This window comes from Salvelinus fontinalis, chromosome 35 (assembly GCF_029448725.1).
Source record: "Salvelinus fontinalis isolate EN_2023a chromosome 35, ASM2944872v1, whole genome shotgun sequence".
NCBI classification, from domain to species: domain Eukaryota; kingdom Metazoa; phylum Chordata; class Actinopteri; order Salmoniformes; family Salmonidae; genus Salvelinus; species Salvelinus fontinalis.
The window spans coordinates 26,446,517-26,457,941 of record NC_074699.1 but is presented as its reverse complement, the minus strand read 5'-3'; the positions used below and the strand labels follow the sequence as shown (position 1 = coordinate 26,457,941).

Below are 11,425 nucleotides of genomic sequence, written 5' to 3'. Positions count from 1 at the left end.
AGCCTACCTGGTTAAATAAAGGTGATCTCGACTACCTGGTTTATATAATCACACATAGCCCCATGTATTTCCATTTGTTTTATATAATCACACATGGCTCATGTATTTCCCTTTGCATTTTGTACACTTGGTACAGTTAAAATGAAATTATATGATTTTCATTTTTGGTGAAACCAAAGGACAATTATTGCCCGGACAATATAGTTTCTATTTTGTATACTTTATTTAATATGAGAGATGAGTTAAGACAAATATTTGATTATTTTATTAGTCCATCAAAGTGGAAAATGTGTCTTTAGTACTGTATAGGGAGCACAGTGCCAGCCTCAGTGCTGCCCCTGGAGATATGTAGAGGTTAACTAAGTGCATTGCTCAAGAACAACAGTAGGAAGTGGTGCCAGGGATCTGAAACCAGCAGCCTTCTGATTACTGATCCGTTTCTCTAACCTAACACCATCTCAAATAAAAAAAGTGTTTGAGACTTTGAATTGTGGTTGTTTGTCTGGAAGAGGACAGGCCATTGTTGAACTGCGTGTCTGCAATCAAATATTTCTCAACAGAATTTCAAAAACAATGAAAACAAGAATGTGGTATAGATGCATAGCCTTTTGCCAACTTTATTTTGGCTCAAATAAAAATTGAATAAGAATCTGAAACTATTTCTCCTACGTTTAGCAGACTACTTTGCAGGAAAGTGAACAAGTTGAACATAAATAGAAAAGTAATCTAGGCAGTAAAGAGATGGTAGTAAAGAGTCATTCATCTTCTCCTGCGTCGTGACCTTGTGACCTGGGTCGCCTCCGGGGTCACACACTCTGTCCTCTGGCAACCACATTTATTGATGTGGATGTAGGAATGGTTGAACTTTGACCCGTCTGGGCAGATCATCTCTACTTCCTTCTTGGTAGTGGATTCTTCCCGACAGCAGGTACAAGAGCGCTCCATCATGTTGGCCTCAAGAGAATACCTGAAAACAGAAAGGAGAGGCGATGTCATTATGTGGAAGTACTGATGGTAGCAGTTGTAATTATATAACATTGGCTGCATTTACACAGGCTGCCTAATTCTGATCTTTTGACCAATCAGATGAGCTCTTTTGACAATAATTGGGAAAAATATCAGAATTGGGCTGCCTTTGTAAACACAGCCATTGTAACATAACATATTACTGAAAATATAATTTGTAGTTTGCATTTAGACAGGCAGCCCAATTCTGTTTTATTGGGAGGAATAATGTGTTAGTGTTCCTGAAATATTTCAGGAATGATCAAAATACTCACATGGCATAGGTGACACAGGATCCACCGCATGTTGTCACTTCCACCTTGTTTGCAGACTTGCAGCCATTGCTGTCCACGTACACTTTGCTCTTTGTCACGTTGCATGGCTTAGTTATTGGAATACCTGCACACAAAAGTGACACAAAACTTTCAAACTAATTAACGTTAATCATCCTGAGGACCATGGCAATAGCTAAAACACTTTTCCCAATGCCTGATAAAGGGCATGAATGATTTACAAATGTCTATCAAAAAGGATGGTGTTAAAAAGACACTCACAGACATGGCAGCAACCATCTGGAGCAATGACTTGAGTTCCCTTAAAAACAAGAAAATGGAAGAAAAAACAAGAACATTTTTAAGTCACTGACGTAGTGTTTACCAAACTGTCTCCACTTGTTTTTCAGTGCAGTGTTCTTGCATTGTTAACTTTAAGCAGCAGGTGTTAATAACCTCACATAAATACACAGTAGGTATACTATATTAAGCAACAGGCCTTGATCTGAGTGACTGGGCATGTTTAAACTGTATTTCACGAATATGATTTTGCACATTGTCCAGTTGTTTTTAAATGGGCCAGTTTCCCGGACCCAGATCATTTGCCAGATGGTTATTGTAACTCACGGGTACGCAGTCTTCTGGGTAGAAGTCAGGGCACACAGTCTTAGCCTCGATTGGGATGAGTTGGTCCATAATCTTTACGCACTCATACTTGAGACACTTGTCTCCAGATGGTATCCAGACGGAACCAGGCTGTAGAGGTGAGAATATGAACGATATCAACAGGAGATTCTTCAAAATATATACGATATACTGTATCATTGCTAAGATAGTTATTTTGCATAACACTTTATTACTACAGTAAAATGACATGTTGTTTTTAAATTATCAAGTGAAATAGGACGGATATGTTTTACGAATTGTAAAAATAAAAATACAATTTGTGAATCTGTGAGAGATAACTAATGCGGCTTGATGCTATTTTACCTGAATAGTGTGTGTGGTGTTATCTGGCAGCATAACCACACAGCTTGTCTGTACACACTTCCCACAACACTGCCCAGGAACGGCTTGATGATCATAGCCCTGAAAGGAAGAAGACAGACCAGAGAGGAGAAAACCTTTATGATGTGGACATGATCTCTCTTATACCAATGTGTGATCCTGGTAACTCACTAGTATTTACACATATCCAGTAGTAGCCCAATAGTGGACACAGAGGAATCAGTGTTATTATAATATTTTGACATGGATAAGAACTCACATTACACTAAGTATGTTAAATTACATAATGAGGTCAAAGGGTGTCGATGTGTCAATGGAGATCACTTACCTGCTGGCAGTGAGTGTCACATTCAGTAGGATGACACTCAATGATATGTAGATGGGTTTGCGCATCCACACTGTCACCACACACACAATTCTTACACTTGTCCTCAGGAACATTGGCACCAGGCTGGAATGAGAAAATACAATATTTCTATGGAAAATCTATGAATTGAGACACTTTTTTTGTCCTATCTAATCTCATACATGGATTGACCAAAAAATATTGTTGGCACCCTGATAGAGGCCTCTACTTGCTTAAAGGAGGTATTTGCTTAGTTTAACTTGTTTTTTAATTAATGTATGCAAGTAAAATAACGTTGTCCTCTTTTATTAAGTTGATCATTTAGAAGTGGTGGGACTGGCAAAATGAAAATAGCATAGAATGCATTCTCACCTGATATTCAGTGTTGTTAAACACACAGACATCCTTTGGCACTGTGGGGCAAAGAACATGGATAATCATTTAATACTGCAACTAACATGTTGGGATTTCTAGGATATGCACAAATACTGTACACGCACACTCAAGCACATGCAGACGCAAACTCACTGCATTGATAAGTTAGGCAGCAGACTCCCATAGTTGCCTCTGTCTCGAATCCGACTGGGCAAGTTATCTTGGAAGTAGAGCATCGTGTGACATCACACTCTGTTTGTAATGAAAAAACGATTGTTTTAAAAACTTTGCGAATGGCCACAGTGGTTGGATATATTAGGTAATCACCAAAAATGTTAATGTTTTTACCGAGATGTTAAAAAGCCCACATATAAAGTACATTATCCAAACAAGTCACTCACCACATTTGTTCTTTTTACAACAGTCAACGGTTTCTACGACCTTAATTTGGCCCTCCTGGTCACAGGTGAGAGGAGGCTGATGTTGGCATGCCACAGGCTGGCACTGGATTTCCAGACTGTACGGGTCACACACACACTTCTGGCAGTTGCTCACCCAGGTCTCATTAGCCTGCAATGAGGAACAATTTAAGTACACTAAGGTTTGTATGGACACTACCAGTGCAAAGTTCAATCATTCAGTGTGTGGAATTATAAATTACTGAAGCGCTTTGAGGTTCTATGAAAGCGCTATAGAATTGTAATACATTATTATTATTATAATTAATATTATTGCATACATTACTATACATGATTGTCAAAAGTGAAATACAAGCCACATTACCCTTTTTTTTCAATTTTCGCCTAAATTACATACTCAAATCTAACTGCCTGTAGCTCAGGCCCTGAAGCAAGGATATGCATATTTTGGTACCATTTGAAAGTAAACAATTTGAAGTTTGTGGAATTGTGAATTGAATGTAGGAGAATATAACACAATAGATCTGGTAGAAGAAAATAGAAAAAAGAAAAAGAAAAAAAATCTACCACCATCTTTGTGAGTGAAAGGTCACTGTTCTAGCCATCACCCTGGTTGTAATTCTAATAGTGTCCACAAGATGGCAGCAGTGTATGTGCAAAGTTACAGATGGAAAACTTGAAGTATGAGGGAACTACAATACTTTTAGTGTGAAGTCCCCAGGTACATTTGGGCAAAACGCGAAGGAGACATTCACATTCATATAACAAAAATTCTGCAAGAATATCATCAAATCTGTATACTTGGAGTTTGATTTAGCTTTCCAAGTATTAGTAGCAATATTATAAGTTCAACATTTGCAAATCAACCAGTTTTCATAACTTCATAAGTCTGAAAATCCTTAAAATTGTTGTCAAAAATGAAAAGGCATGCTGTCGTACAAGGTTAGTAGCAACAGTTTACAACATATACATGGTTTCCGGATACTCCCGTTAAGCCCAGCTCATTGGATATCTAGCTAGCTTTGTTTGACCACGATTGGTGCTTATTTGACAAAGATACAGTCGTTCAAGTGATGGCCACCCGAGTCATCGGCGTGCCATGAAGGCGTCGCTCTCTGACCAAATATGGTGTTCTATAGGATATACTACACCCCTAATGATATAGTGAAGTCGTGTTACCTTCTAGGATCTCTGAGGAATACATACGAATGTGATTTTACTCGTTGAAACAACGTTTAAGGTGAGATTTTCACAGACTCCTTTCTTTGCAAATTGAACGAGTGGAAATACAAAATAGATTGTGCATGCTATATGAACCTTTTTAGGATATGATTTATTTAACAAAACGACACTTCATGTTATCTCTGGGACCCTTTGGATGGCAAATCAGAGCAAGATTTTAGAATGTAAGTATACATTTTACCTTCAGAGGTGAATTTATCAAACCTATCACGGTGAAAAAGTGTTTTGTTGTTAGGAGCTCTCCTAAAACAACTGCATGGCATTTTTGGCAGTAATGGCTACTGTAAATTGGACAGTGCAGTTATATTAACAACAATTTAATAAGACACTATGTATAAGACACTTCTATTTACCGACGTTTGTTGTTTCTCTAAAATCTGCGATCTTGACATAACGCGCTGCATGATTTACAACTGTCCCGTTGATGGGACGCCGATCCTTAAGTTAATGTGTATATCAGAAATGAATAGTTTCTCTTCCCTGCTTAAACCTGTGAGTGAAATTCAAACACAATTTTACCTCTTTCCATTCTCCATTTGGCAATGGGCAAATATCTGATGAACCAAAGAGAAAAAAATACATTAAAAAAACTAAGTCATTGAAATACATTCCACAACTTCATTTTGATAATGCATTTTATATACCGGAAGCACTTAATAAAATCAATATCAATCAAAATTAACCAAAACCCGCACAATTGAAGTATCTGTGAAAAATGCTGTGGATATTTTTTGTTTGTTATACAAAAAGCTAAAGCAGCTTTCAAAAGACCCCTACAGTAGCAACTAACAATTAAAACACTTTATGCTTCCCAAAGTGAAGGTCAGCAGGATGTAGGGTTACTATCACAGCACCATACTGTAAGTCACCACACCCTCATTATACAATGCTGTTATTTGACCATTCTTACCACAGCTGGGGATACAGTAGTTTGAGCTGGAACTCATAAGAGTGGTCCCAGGGGGACAATAACATCCCTCCAATTGTATATCTCCCATGACACTGAACTCATTTTGAGTCTGGATGAATTTGAAATTGTACCTGCAGAGATATTTAAAAAAAGTTTCAATAGCTGAAAGACTTTCCCCATCATTATACCCATCCACTGAACAACAACAGCATTATACATACCAGGCATTACAGGTTGGTTCAACTTGTGGACCGCAGGCATTATAAACCTTGGGTTTCTCACATGTGAAGTCTGTAGCGGGTGAGATAAAAAGGTTAATAACCAATAAGCTACATCATAGAGAGGCTATCTGAGCTTTATGGTCTTGAGGAGTGACCTACTTACCACATTGTCCATTTGTATAATTTCTCCACTCAATACAGACTCCTGCTTGTGCACATGCATCAGCATAGGTCTGCAAGCTGGTGCAGCCAATGGTAACATCATCCATATAACACGCATCAAAGATACATGCCACAAGGAATGGCTCGTATGGGATTATCTTATGGCAACTCTCAAAGACCCTTGAAAAGATGTCACGCTTCAGTTAGAGTAGATACTTAAATATGATAATTCACTTTGTTTTGTCATCAGGCTTTGTCAAATGATTGCCGTGTTTTAGTATGTCAAGTTATTGTTTTTACTGAGATGATTCTGATTGAGAGGTTATCAATACTACAGAGGAGATTTATTGTGAATACTAATTGCTACTTACTTGCTTTGAATGAGATGACAAATGGGTGGATCGCAGCCTGGTGGTTGTGTTGGTGTCGGCTCTGGTGGTGGTGGTGTGCACTGACTGTTATTGTGGTCAGCAACATGCCATTGGTGTGCCATGTCTGGACAAGATGAATCGATAGTCCCATTTGGCAAGCGGCAGTCATCTGTCCGGTTGTTGTCACATGTACCTGAATAAGATTGAAAACTATTGTTAGACAATGAGACATCATGGGGTAATCATTGTAACAGAGTGACGGTTAAACACCTGTACTCACCACACTGTCCCTCAGTATTGCCACTGAACTTGTCCCAGGGCAAGTATATGCTAAACATAAGACCAGTGAAAGACACCTTGGCATTAATTGCTGGTATGACTAAAAGAGTCTCAATTCCGTTGTCTGTGATGCGGAAGTCCTTGGTCTCATATGCTGGGATGATGCGTTGCTGGTTTACATAAATCTAGTTCAAAAATATTAAGAGATGGACAAAATGGTTACAATAATTCAATATTTGTATACCCAATAGTATTCTAGAACTGTATCCTATATCTAATACATAAAGGAAGTATATCAATCTTAAATGGAAGCTAATCAATATCTAAGCTAATCAAAAGCTAATCCCTCTTAAATGAAAAACGACTGAAAATGTCTTGAACCTACAGTATTTGAGATATTTTAATTACCAGACTTGTGAAAACTCCATCAACGTCCTTCTTGGTCATGAATATCTCATAAGATTGGTAATAAATTGTCAGAGACTGAGGGCAGGAAAGTCCATCTGGGGCATCACAATAGTAATTGTCGATTACGACACTGAAGTTGTACTTTGGCAGGATTTCTTTGACCAAGACATAAGAACAATTTCCTTGGAAGCCATAGTATGTTCCATCAAAGGTGACATAGTGAGGGTCTCCCCAACCATAGCAGATACCTTTGTAAGAAGAGAATGATTAGCATTTAAAAGGACACGGATGTGGAATGTTTCATGCAAAATTAATGGTGCTGTACTGAACGTTTTCCAATGTTAGACATTCATATACATTTACTGCTGGTAATTATTAGATAAACATAAACAAGTCAAAGAGAAAGAATAATTTCTAAAGTGGATTTTGTGACATATTTGCATACTTGCATATATTTTGGGGGGAGGTTAAACTTACATTGACACTCGTAGTGGAAACAGCATCCAGATTCGTCATACACTTGGATTGGAGGATAGTTATTTTCACATGCTATAGGCTTCGGAGTCTCACAATGTACATGCTCATGAATAACTTTCCCGTTGGCGCATGTTCCGTTGGTGCACTGGTTATGTATCCAGCTCTCACCATTCTACAAATACAGAAAAATATTAGATCTACAGGAAATGTCTTTAAAATCATTCATTTCTTTTTGTAATATAATCATCCTTTTGTAAATAATAATTCCTATGGAATGTTTCAACAAAAGTTATTATCTATAGCAGAGTAAATACCTGTCTTGGAGGATGGTCATGGTCACAGTTTTTCTCAGATGGATATGTTACATGTGGTACTGTTGTTGTTGTTGGGGACTGTGAAGTGGTTGGTGTAGTAGGAGTAACTGGGGTAGTTGGTGTACCACATCTGGTCAAAAGTGTTTCTACTTTACAAGTCTTGTTGCAGAGACCAATGTAGCACCATCCATCATGGTCAGAGACATTGTAGACAATTGAGCCTGAAAGAAATATGAGGTGTAATCATTAAGCCAGTTTCCAAATTAACATGTAAAATTACATATAAATTGAACATCACTAAAAGCTGAAATAATAGTACACAAGGTTTAAAACTTGGAAAGGTGAAAAGTAAAACTTACCAATGAGGAAATCAGTATGATTGAAATGGCAAGAATAACAATGAAGGGGTAATGTGGTTGGAATCGATGGTTTCGTTGTTCCACCAGTTATTACAGCAAAAGTTGTAGAAATAATAGTTGTGGTGGGTGGCAGAGTTGTTGTTGTTGTTGCAGGTGGAACTGTTGACGTTAAGGTTGTAGTAGTGGGTGTAGGAGTACTGACGTGAGGAACTGTTGTTGTTGTGGTGGATGGGACGTGTGTTGTGGTTCCACATTGACAACATTTCACTCGAATCTCGTAATCGAAGCACTTTTGCTGAAGACCTTGCTTATTGTTTTGACATATCAGTCCAACGGATGGATTGCAAGTCACATCTTGACCAAGCTGAGAGATCTGAAGTCCAGGGTATTGTTTTGCTCTACATTCAACTGCCTCTGGAGCAGAGCAAATGTGATAACCAGCAGCAATAATGTTCTTAATGGATTCATTATCTCCACCTTCAGAGCCAGACGTTGGCTCACCAAGATTGATCCAGTCTGACCACACACATTTTTCTTCACCACTGCATTGGGTAGGTGTTACTCCTGTTGAGGTTGATGTAGGAGTAGTGGTTGGAGTTGGTCTAGGGCTGGGAGTCTGAGTCGTTGTTTTTGTTGTAGCTGGAGCTGTCGATGTTAAAGTTGTAGTAGTGGGTGTAGGAGTAGTGACAACAGGAACTGTTGTTGTTGTGGTGGATGGGATGTGTGTTGTGGTTCCACATTGACAACATTTCACTCGAATCTCGTAATCGAAGCACTTTTGCTGAAGACCTTGCATATTGTTTTGACAAATCAGTCCAACGGATGGATTGCAAGTCACGTCTTGGCCAAGATGAGAGATCTGAAGTCCAGGGTATTGTTTTGCTCTACATTCAACTGCCTCTGGAGCAGAGCAAATGTGATAACCACTAGCAATGATGTTCTTAATGGATTCATTATCTCCACCTTCAGAGCCAGATGTTGGCTCACCAAGGTTGATCCAGTCTGACCACACACATTTTTCTTCACCACTGCATTGGGTAGGTGTTACTCCTGTTGAGGTTGATGTAGGAGTAGTGGTTGGAGTTGGTCTAGGGCTGGGAGTCTGAGTCGTTGTTTTTGTTGTAGCTGGAGCTGTCGATGTTAAAGTTGTAGTAGTGGGTGTAGGAGTAGTGACAACAGGAACTGTTGTTGTTGTGGTGGATGGGATGTGTGTTGTGGTTCCACATTGACAACATTTCACTCGAATCTCGTAATCGAAGCACTTTTGCTGAAGACCTTGCATATTGTTTTGACAAATCAGTCCAACGGATGGATTGCAAGTCACGTCTTGGCCAAGATGAGAGATCTGAAGTCCAGGGTATTGTTTTGCTCTACATTCAACTGCCTCTGGAGCAGAGCAAATGTGATAACCAGCAGCAATGATGTTCTTAATGGATTCATTATCTCCACCTTCAGATCCAGACGTTGGCTCACCAAGGTTGATCCAGTCTGACCACACACATGTTTCTTCACCACTGCATTGGGTAGGTGTTACTCCTGTTGAGGTTGATGTAGGAGTAGTGGTTGGAGTTGTACTAGGGCTGGGAGTCTGAGTTGTTGTTTTTGTTGTAGCTGGAGCTGTCGATGTTAAAGTTGTAGTAGTGGGTGTAGGAGTAGTGACAACAGGAACTGTTGTTGTTGTGGTGGATGGGATGTGTGTTGTGGTTCCACATTGACAACATTTCACTCGAATCTCGTAATCGAAGCACTTTTGCTGAAGACCTTGCATATTGTTTTGACAAATCAGTCCAACGGATGGATTGCAAGTCACGTCTTGGCCAAGCTGAGAGATCTGAAGTCCAGGGTATTGTTTTGCTCTACATTCAACTGCCTCTGGAGCAGAGCAAATGTGATAACCAGCAGCAATGATGTTCTTAATGGATTCATTATCTCCACCTTCAAAGCCAGACGTTGGCTGACCAAGGTTGATCCAGTCTGACCACACACATTTTTCTTCACCACTGCATTGGGTAGGTGTTACTCCTGTTGAGGTTGATGTAGGAGTAGTGGTTGGAGTTGGTCTAGGGCTGGGAGTCTGAGTCGTTGTTTTTGTTGTAGCTGGAGCTGTCGATGTTAAAGTTGTAGTAGTGGGTGTAGGAGTAGTGACAACAGGAACTGTTGTTGTTGTGGTGGATGGGATGTGTGTTGTGGTTCCACATTGACAACATTTCACTCGAATCTCGTAATCGAAGCACTTTTGCTGAAGACCTTGCATATTGTTTTGACAAATCAGTCCAACGGATGGATTGCAAGTCACGTCTTGGCCAAGCTGAGAGATCTGAAGTCCAGGGTATTGTTTTGCTCTACATTCAACTGCCTCTGGAGCAGAGCAAATGTGATAACCAGCAGCAATAAGGTTCTTAATGGATTCATTATCTCCACCTTCAGAGCCAGACGTTGGCTGACCAAGGTTGATCCAGTCTGACCACACACATTTTTCTTCACCACTGCATTGGGTAGGTGTTACTCCTGTTGAGGTTGATGTAGGAGTAGTGGTTGGAGTTGGTCTAGGGCTGGGAGTCTGAGTCGTTGTTTTTGTTGTAGCTGGAGCTGTCGATGTTAAAGTTGTAGTAGTGGGTGTAGGAGTAGTGACAACAGGAACTGTTGTTGTTGTGGTGGATGGGATGTGTGTTGTGGTTCCACATTGACAACATTTCACTCGAATCTCGTAATCGAAGCACTTTTGCTGAAGACCTTGCATATTGTTTTGACAAATCAGTCCAACGGATGGATTGCAAGTCACGTCTTGGCCAAGCTGAGAGATCTGAAGTCCAGGGTATTGTTTTGCTCTACATTCAACTGCCTCTGGAGCAGAGCAAATGTGATAACCAGCAGCAATGATGTTCTTAATGGATTCATTATCTCCACCTTCAGAGCCAGACGTTGACTGACCAAGGTTGATCCAGTCTGACCACACACATTTTTCTTCACCACTGCATTGGGTAGGTGTTACTCCTGTTGAGGTTGATGTAGGAGTAGTGGTTGGAGTTGGTCTAGGGCTGGGAGTCTGAGTCGTTGTTTTTGTTGTAGCTGGAGCTGTCGATGTTAAAGTTGTAGTAGTGGGTGTAGGAGTAGTGACAACAGGAACTGTTGTTGTTGTGGTGGATGGGATGTGTGTTGTGGTTCCACATTGACAACATTTCACTCGAATCTCGTAATCGAAGCACTTTTGCTGAAGACCTTGCATATTGTTTTGACAAATCAGTCCAACGGATGGA

General features: G+C 39.8%; 2 protein-coding genes across 2 annotated transcripts; both read right to left on the bottom strand.

Annotated features, from left to right (window-relative positions):
- Positions 1–344: 344 nt before the first annotated feature.
- On the bottom strand, positions 345–8,045 carry LOC129834644 (intestinal mucin-like protein). The gene is made up of 18 exons (XM_055899826.1): positions 7,810–8,045; positions 7,496–7,667; positions 7,019–7,266; positions 6,612–6,795; positions 6,332–6,524; positions 5,962–6,140; positions 5,799–5,868; positions 5,578–5,708; positions 5,187–5,221; positions 3,408–3,576; positions 3,160–3,258; positions 3,004–3,044; positions 2,614–2,736; positions 2,268–2,366; positions 1,905–2,033; positions 1,560–1,599; positions 1,281–1,404; positions 345–967 (listed from the first exon to the last, which is right to left on the bottom strand). Exons 3-18 carry the CDS (start codon positions 7,055–7,057, stop codon positions 760–762), a joined length of 1,863 nt encoding a protein of 620 aa, XP_055755801.1. The 5' UTR covers positions 7,058–7,266; positions 7,496–7,667; positions 7,810–8,045; the 3' UTR covers positions 345–759.
- LOC129834143 (mucin-5AC-like) lies at positions 7,660–11,080 on the bottom strand. Its single transcript, XM_055898883.1, has 2 exons — positions 9,156–11,080; positions 7,660–7,667 (listed from the first exon to the last, which is right to left on the bottom strand). Exons 1-2 carry the CDS (start codon positions 10,906–10,908, stop codon positions 7,660–7,662), a joined length of 1,761 nt encoding a protein of 586 aa, XP_055754858.1. The 5' UTR covers positions 10,909–11,080.
- Between the last annotated feature and the right edge of the window lie 345 nt (positions 11,081–11,425).

Coding starts and splice junctions, on each gene's coding strand:
- LOC129834644 (XM_055899826.1), bottom strand. CDS start 7,057: ATGACCAAGAAGGACGTTGATGGAGTTTTCACAAGTCTG. Junction 1,600..1,904: donor ACCCAGAAGACTGCGTACCC/GTGAGTTACAAT, acceptor CTTGTTTTTAAG/GGAACTCAAGTCATTGCTCC. Junction 1,405..1,559: donor AGATGGTTGCTGCCATGTCT/GTGAGTGTCTTT, acceptor TTTTGTGTGCAG/GTATTCCAATAACTAAGCCA.
- LOC129834143 (XM_055898883.1), bottom strand. CDS start 10,908: ATGCAAGGTCTTCAGCAAAAGTGCTTCGATTACGAGATTCGAGTGAAA.